The 7,919-nt window shown below is 36.9% G+C and overlaps 1 protein-coding gene across 1 annotated transcript; it reads left to right on the forward strand.

The window, feature by feature from the left end:
• The first annotated feature begins 583 nt into the window (after positions 1-583).
• Positions 584-5,641, forward strand: LOC109090447 (gap junction alpha-3 protein-like). Its single transcript, XM_042754240.1, has 4 exons — positions 584-803; positions 2,605-2,700; positions 2,824-2,954; positions 4,429-5,641. The coding sequence occupies exon 4, from the start codon at positions 4,446-4,448 to the stop codon at positions 5,496-5,498; it is 1,053 nt and encodes a 350-aa protein (XP_042610174.1). The 5' UTR covers positions 584-803; positions 2,605-2,700; positions 2,824-2,954; positions 4,429-4,445; the 3' UTR covers positions 5,499-5,641.
• The last annotated feature ends 2,278 nt before the right edge of the window (positions 5,642-7,919 follow it).

Raw genomic sequence — 7,919 nt, forward strand, 5'->3', positions numbered from 1 at the left:
TACGTCTGTAATGCATTACCTCTAGGGGACGCTACAGCTCAACCAGTTCTTCATAGAAAACACAGTACACAGTAAAATTTTATCCACAACTGCAAATGGTGTGTTCCAAATGGGATATACTGCCCTCTGAAGGGCACTTCGGAGTGAAAACAATCATGGCCACCATACTGAAGAATCGTTCCAAACCGAAGTGCTCAAAACTGGCCACTTCAAAGGGCCCTTCGGAATGAAGGATTTTAAAGGGTACAACTGATGGACACTTCGGGCTCCCATGATCCTTTGCGCAGATTGTTTGCGTGATGACGGCACCTCCATGTGGGCACGTGATGATGACGCAGAAGGGCACTTCAAGAAACAGTTGTTTGGTCCCCTACACCCTTCAACCCTTTGAAGCTCTCACTCCGGAGGGTAAACCCTTTGAAGGGATTAGGGCAGGGGTTTCCAACTCTGCTCCTGGAGAGCTACTGTCCTGCAGATTTCAGCTCCAACCCCAATCAAACACACCTGAACCAGCTAATGAAGGTGTTCAGGGCTACTTGATAATTACAGACAGGTGTGTAAGTCTGCAGGATGGTAGCTCTCCAGGCACAGGGTTGGAGATCCCTGGATTAGGGCATAATAATAATTTCTCTGAATGGAAAGCAGGGCATGTCTCTCCTGTTCGTGAACATAATGATGATACCTTTTTGATTAAGTAGCCTACTTTTTAAATTACAACAGGACATCTGTTTTAATAATCTGTTGTTAAAATTGCTTATAGTATTTATTGATAGAATTTGGACTGACCTACATTTGCCACAGAGGTAGGGCCCTATGAAATCAGTTTTATTTTTTCCCAAAATCTTTTTTGTTCTGTTTTTTTGTTTTTGTTTTTTTGCATTTAAATTTTTCTAGACTGTTTTTTTATGGTTAAATTCAATTTTACTAATCAAAAATCATATCTAATTAATTGAAATCATGAAACGTACACAATTTAAAAGCAATTTATTAAGTTTAACAAGAATAAAATGTTCAAGTCCCCATGAAATATGTTTTTTCCCCTCAAATTCAGTTTTATTTATTTATTTTTACCAAATTCTATGTTTTCCATTAATTTTCTGGATTTCATTTGAATGGTTTTATTAAATCTTAGTCATCAAAAGCATCTCTAATAAATATATTTTATTTAAAAAATCATTATTATTATTATTATTATATATATATATTTTTTTTTTTTTTTTTCAGAAATATATATTTAATTATATATTTTTTTATATATATTTATGGAAAAAAAAATGTCTGGTAAATGTTCCTAAAAATTGATGCTTTAATAATAATTTTATTAGTAGTAGTAGTAGCACTATCATTACATTGAGTATTTCTGTCACAGTCTTCGGGTTGCTCTGAAGACCTTTACGTTTCTGTTTGTATATGATATGATGTTATATTTTCTCAAAAGAAACGATAAAATGCTCATAAAGTGACTCTCAGAACAGCTCTAGAGATTATGATGATGTGTTCATGTACTCATATGTTGAGGTGGCAGAGGCTGAAAACACCACTAGCATCACAAGCTCTTGAGATCAGCAGAACATGCAGGATTCATATTTAATTTTCATTTTTATATATTTTTGCGGCTTAATATTCACAGACACTAGTCCATATTGTGTTTTCAATTAAGTGTACTGACCTACTTTTGATTTATTAATTAAAGCAGGGGTCACCAAACTCAGTCCTAGAGGGCTGGTGTCTTGTAGAGTTTAGCTCCAAACCTAAACAAACACACCTGAACCAGCTAATTAAGGTCTTACTTGGGTAAACTTGAAACTTCCAGCCAGGTGTGTTGAGGCAAGAGCTAAACTCTCCAGGACACAGACCTCCAGAACTGAGTTTGGAGACCCCTGGATTAAATAAATAAATAACCAGTGCATTTTAGAAAGATCCCACGTAACTCCAGCAAAATAAGCAATTCAGTTAATTCTTTTATTCCCCAAAATTTCAATAATATATAATAATATACAACATAGAAGAATGTAAAAATACATTTTGCACTGAAAGGAATACTTTCCTGATGTCGTATGTAGAGTAATCCACAGAAATAACAACAACACCAAAGGTGTAAAACTTTTATAACAATAGTAAGTGTAACACTCTTAATGTAATTTTTTTCAGCAGCATAAGGTGCCATTTTAACGCTATAAATTCAACACTACAAACAGTGTACTTTTTACTCTTGATGGATTGGGACCATATATGATCTTAAGTAGTGTTAAAATTATTACTTTAAGTGTTAAATTGACACTGCTTATTTTACTGTGTATATATATAATCTATATATACCATCCCACTTATCAGATAAATGAATGAACTATTTTATAACCCTGTTTTGAGTCACGGGTCTTCTGTCAACAGGCAGTCTGGTTTACCTGGGCTTAGAGAATGTAAATTATTCCCTGTCCTCTGTCAGACCATTACATAGCACAGTGACACAGACTTGTCTTCTGTCTACCTCTTGCTCTCTAACTTCTATTTGTTTTCTGTTTGGTGCTTAACACACTTTTAAAAAAGGAAAAAACAAAATAGAAAGACAAAAAGATACTGCGTTTCAGTCTCTTTCCTTCAAAGGGAGGAATGTATCTGCCTAACTGTCTGTGTCCTGTGAGCTCTGCCATTGGTCCTGACAGCTGTCACTCATCCGAGAAGCTCTGAGAAACAAGGCAGGTGGTACACTCTTCAAAATTCTCCCTAGGGATAGTGTTCCCTGCCAAAATTAACCTCAACACACACTCATACATGCACACATATATATACAGTGTATTTGTATAGGACAGTTCTCTTTTTCAGTTTGAGCCAGTGTTGGAGTACAGAAGAAAGCGAAATGTGTGACAGAAGAAGTGCAGCACTGCGTTTAGACTTGTAGACTTATTACCATTTATGTACGAGGGGATCATTTTAACTCTGGACATTTAAAAAAGGTAAGTTTCTAGCTATAGAATTAACTGACTCTCACACACTCTGACCCATACACACACCTGCACCTTTCAGATTAATCTCTGTCTAGTATTCACTTCTAACAGTTTTTGATTCCTTTCATTTACCAGCATGAATCAATCTATGGATCTATATGTAAAAAGAATGGCTTAGTGGTAGAAATAATCGTCAGATCCATCAGACTTTGGGAAGCAAAAGGGATCCTATATTTAGTAAAATGACTAATGCAATTAATTCATACATGACTGTGTGTGTATTTATTTGTGAATGACTAATCACGGTATGTCTGGGTGATTATCTGAGAAAGGGTGTGTATTTTGGCTTTAAAATGCTTTGTGTTTAGAGTGTATCTGAAAACCTAATGGTCTTCAGAGAATTTATAAGTGTGTTTTAGTGTAAAAATGCTAAGTTAAATAAACTAGATTCATATAAAATTCCTGAATAGATTCATATAAAATTCATAAATAAACTAATACATATAAAAATTTAAAAATTATTTTAGAATTTTATTATTGGAATCAATGTACATAAACGGCAAGGTTGTCAAACTACGGTCCGGGACAAATTCCGGAATAGTTCAGAGAAAAATACAGTAAAAAATAAATGAAAGAAAGCAAATAAATAAAGAAAAATATTATTTATTGTTATTATTAATAGTTGTTTATTTTTTTTTATAAATTTTTTATTGATGTATTTTGTTGCTGCTTCGCAAGGGCAACATCATAATTGGGGGTCTATAACTTTTTAAAAAAGTTTTGAAAAGTTAAGAGGCATTAACTTTTATCTTAAGAGAATCTGCTAACAGACAGTATGCAATACAAAAAGTATGAAGTGTGTTGGAAGATCCTAATGTGTGCGTGTGTGTGTGTGTGTATGTGGGGGTCGAGTATATCCACCTGTTTCAGGTCATGTTCAGGCATGAAGACATGTCAGTCAAACCTCAGGCCATGTGACCAAATATAACAACACATCCCTCAAACATGACAAAGAACCTTGCACCGCTCTAACAGTACATGTATGTTAGTGTCTGTGTGTACAGTATGTATATACTTAACCATATTTTGAGGACAAATTTGTACCCAAGAGTAAGCCAAGACTGACTAAAACCTCTATTTGGGGAAGTCTTTTCTGCAAAAATAGCATAAAAATATTATATTTGGGGTGGTGTTTTCTTTTATGATAGAATAGAATAATATTGTATTTTATTTATTTTTTTTTTTTTTGTTTTTTCAACAGAAGTCTACTAAATGTATGTATTTAGTTTAGTTGGTTAATTGAGTTTGTTTTTAGTTGGTTTGTTAATAGATGCTGGACCTTTTTTTTTTTGGGACTAAATTCAGAAATTAAATTTGAATACTTAAGTAATTTTCACAGCTGCCATTTATTGATTTTTGACCATAACTGATTATTAGCTTTATTAAAATTGGTGTAACCCTATATTTTTGTGTGTATTTGCAGGTGGGCACACAACAGTAATGGGAGACTGGGACTTTCTTGGGAAGCTTTTGCAAAGTGCCCAGGAACACTCCACAGTGGTGGGCAAAGTCTGGCTCACCGTACTCTTCATCTTCCGCATCTTGGTGCTCGGTGCTGCCGCAGAGAAGGTTTGGGGCGATGAGCAGTCTGGTTTCACCTGTGACACCAAACAACCTGGTTGTCAGAATGTATGTTATGATATAACCTTCCCAATCTCTCACATCCGATTCTGGGTGCTTCAGATCATCTTTGTCTCCACTCCAACATTGATCTACCTGGGCCACATCCTGCACCTGGTGCACATGGAGCAGAAACAAAAACGCAATGAGGCAAGCGGGGCAGACAAACAGGGACTTTTGAGCACCAAATCTGGAAAAGGTCCCATACGTGATGAACAGGGGAAGATCTGTCTGCAAGGAGTCTTGCTACGCACGTATGTCTTCAACATCATCTTTAAAACAATGTTTGAAGTGGGCTTCATTGTGGCACAGTACTTCCTATATGGATTTGAGCTCAAGCCACTGTACACCTGCAACAGATGGCCCTGTCCCAACACTGTCAACTGCTACATCTCACGACCTACAGAAAAAACCATTTTTATTGTGTTCATGCTGGCCGTGGCTTGTGTCTCTCTGCTGCTCAACCTGGTGGAGATGTATCACCTGGGTTTCACCAAATGCCGTCAGGGTCTCCGATACAGGCGCTCACATTCTGTCTGCGACACTGAATCTAAAGTGCCCAGTGAGGTGGTTCCATTTGTGCCAAACTACCCATATTTTCCAGCTCACGCACCACCTCCGGCTCCCTTTCCCACCGAGCCACACTTCAACCTCTCAGAACCCGATGGAACTTTCCCGGCACACGGCAGCCGCTCTGTTTACAAGCAGAACCGAGAGAACATGGCTGTAGAGCGCAGTGGGAAACCAGATGCTGCAGATGTCAAGATCAGCAAAACAGGGAATTCTGTACCCGGATCACCAAGCCAGCAATGCAGGCCTGGCCATTCGAGTCGATACAGCAACAAGACCAGAATGGATGACCTCAAAATCTGACCAGAAGGAAACAAGACTCCATCACTGATACGAGGCTCTCTTGTTCAGAGTTCGGAACACACAAGAGATTCCCTCTTTCGCTCACAGACACTGAGCATATGATGAGAATTAATTTACGAAAGTGTCATTTAGAGTATCATCAGAATCAGGGAGTCTGAATGAAAATTGGTGTGATGCTTTACTTGAAATCATTTTGTGGGAATATTGCAATAACTTCATCATTAAAAGTGTTATGTTGTTTTATTTTAACTAGGGGTTTTTGTTTGTTGTGTTACAAGCTCTAACTTACAAGTTACAGGCTCGTTCTAACACGTCCCCACATGTCTCCGTCACTTTGTGGGAAAATTTGCATAACGCCGCCCAAATGTTCACGCAAAGAAAGAAGGCGTAACTTTTATTTTCTCTCTGTTTCACGGTGCCATGTCGTGGAGACGCTGTGTTTCATTGTGAAAGCAAAACTACTTTGTTTGGTCTTCCAAAAGAGGACACAACTAGAAATCAGTGGTTAAGTTATATCTGCAACACTGTTCCAGAACAATTCATCCCAAATATTCAGATGTATGCAGTGCATTTTGCGGAGGACAAGCACTGTTTCCTGTGAGAGTAGCCTACAATGCCGGTGTCTGTTTCTATAAAGTGGGGCAATTCCAACTTTCAAGGATAGTCTGGCGCTTCTGACACACAGTCTGTAAGTACGTTTTCATATGTAAATGATTTGCCACTGATGATTCAAATGCCAGTTTTGAGCAGTGTAGAGTAACTGTTAGAGCTAGTTATTTGTCTTTTCTCCGATCACAAATGCAGACCTGGTTTTATGTTTACGCAGCGCCATACGCAACCCAACGTGTAAAAAGACAGTACAAGTCATTATAATCAGTAATTATGTCCACACTGGATGCAATAAATGCCTCGTTTGTAATGGGTTTTATTGTTTTTGTCTGGTCGTGCCAGGACACGCCATCACAGTGTTAAGGGCGTAACATTTCCATCACACAAAAAAAAATAAAAATTATGAGTCATTATGACAAATTTTGTCAATTATAATTTTTTTGTCATAATTTTAACCTTTTGTCATCATTTTGATTTTAATGTCATAATTATGAATAGTTGTCATATTTTTTACTTATGTCAAAATGATGCATTTCAACATTTTATGTCATAATTATGATTTACTGAAACATTTTTTTCTCATGCATCGGAAAAGGGCTTTCATAGTCATGATAATTTAAAATGAATTAAAATGCTTTTCAATTACCAACAAAAAAATATGTAGGAGATTTATGGGTAAAATGTGAATATTTGAATATTATGGGGTTTTTTGGGTGGGGGAACTGACTGTTGAGGAAAGCTATTTTTTCAGTGGCAACACTAATCACATTTTACAAGTCAACAGCTTACAACAGTTATTTCATCCAGACTTGGCGGACTGTCTTTACCAGGTGTTTACAATATGTCTATGGCCTGTTTAAATCTTTTTAGCCAGAGAACCAACACTGTATGTTTGTACCGTCCACACATGTAAACATGAATGATATAAAGCAAAGTTGCTATGTGTGTGTTCACTTCTTAAATAAACACTGGACACTATTCTTAGAGAGCTGAAATGAGTACTCAGAGACACTTTCTATGTGTGTGTGTGTGTGTGTGTGTCCGGTTCGAAACTTGAGACAGGTCTGGCAGACGGATGGGAAGGAGCACTGATTGGCTAAATCTGTTTCATTAGGCAAGAGTACAGATTGATTAATATTTCAGCAGATCCAAAAAGTTTAAAGTGTCACTGAAAGGTTATGGACTGTTATCGCCTCTCTTCCTCTGCTCTAAAAACCTGGGGAGCTGCCTTACATTTACATTTATCAGACACTTTTATCCAAAGCAACTTACAGGGCATTCAGTCTAACATTTTTTACCAAACATGTGTTCCCTGGGAATCAAACCCACAACCTTTTGCGCTGCTAATGCAATGCTCTGCCACTGAGCCACAGGAACACTATGCTGTTTATTTGCTGTCTACTGTCCTTCAAATGCTATCAAAGAAGACTATTCAAAGTAGACTATCTTTTACATTTTGAAAAGCCACATGACCCTTTCCCTCACAGGGAGACAACAACCTCTGCTTAAAGCTGACATGAACTGAAAATACAGCCAATTTTCTAAATGCATGTTTTGTGTGTGAATAATCAATCCATGCATGTTATTAGTATTATTATTTATAATAATAATAATGATAATAATAATAATAATTCTTAATTAAAATAGCATTAACTCCGATCAGCCAGTAAAAGGACAGACTTCTCTCTGGTGATGTATGCTGGACATTTTCCAATAATTTATTCTGCTGAAACCTGTCCCTCCCCAATCACATTTACCTTTAAATGCAATTCACACATCTCAAAATCCAATCAGCAACCGATGAAAAGAACC

Source organism: Cyprinus carpio, chromosome A5, assembly GCF_018340385.1.
Source record: "Cyprinus carpio isolate SPL01 chromosome A5, ASM1834038v1, whole genome shotgun sequence".
Classification (NCBI taxonomy): domain Eukaryota; kingdom Metazoa; phylum Chordata; class Actinopteri; order Cypriniformes; family Cyprinidae; genus Cyprinus; species Cyprinus carpio.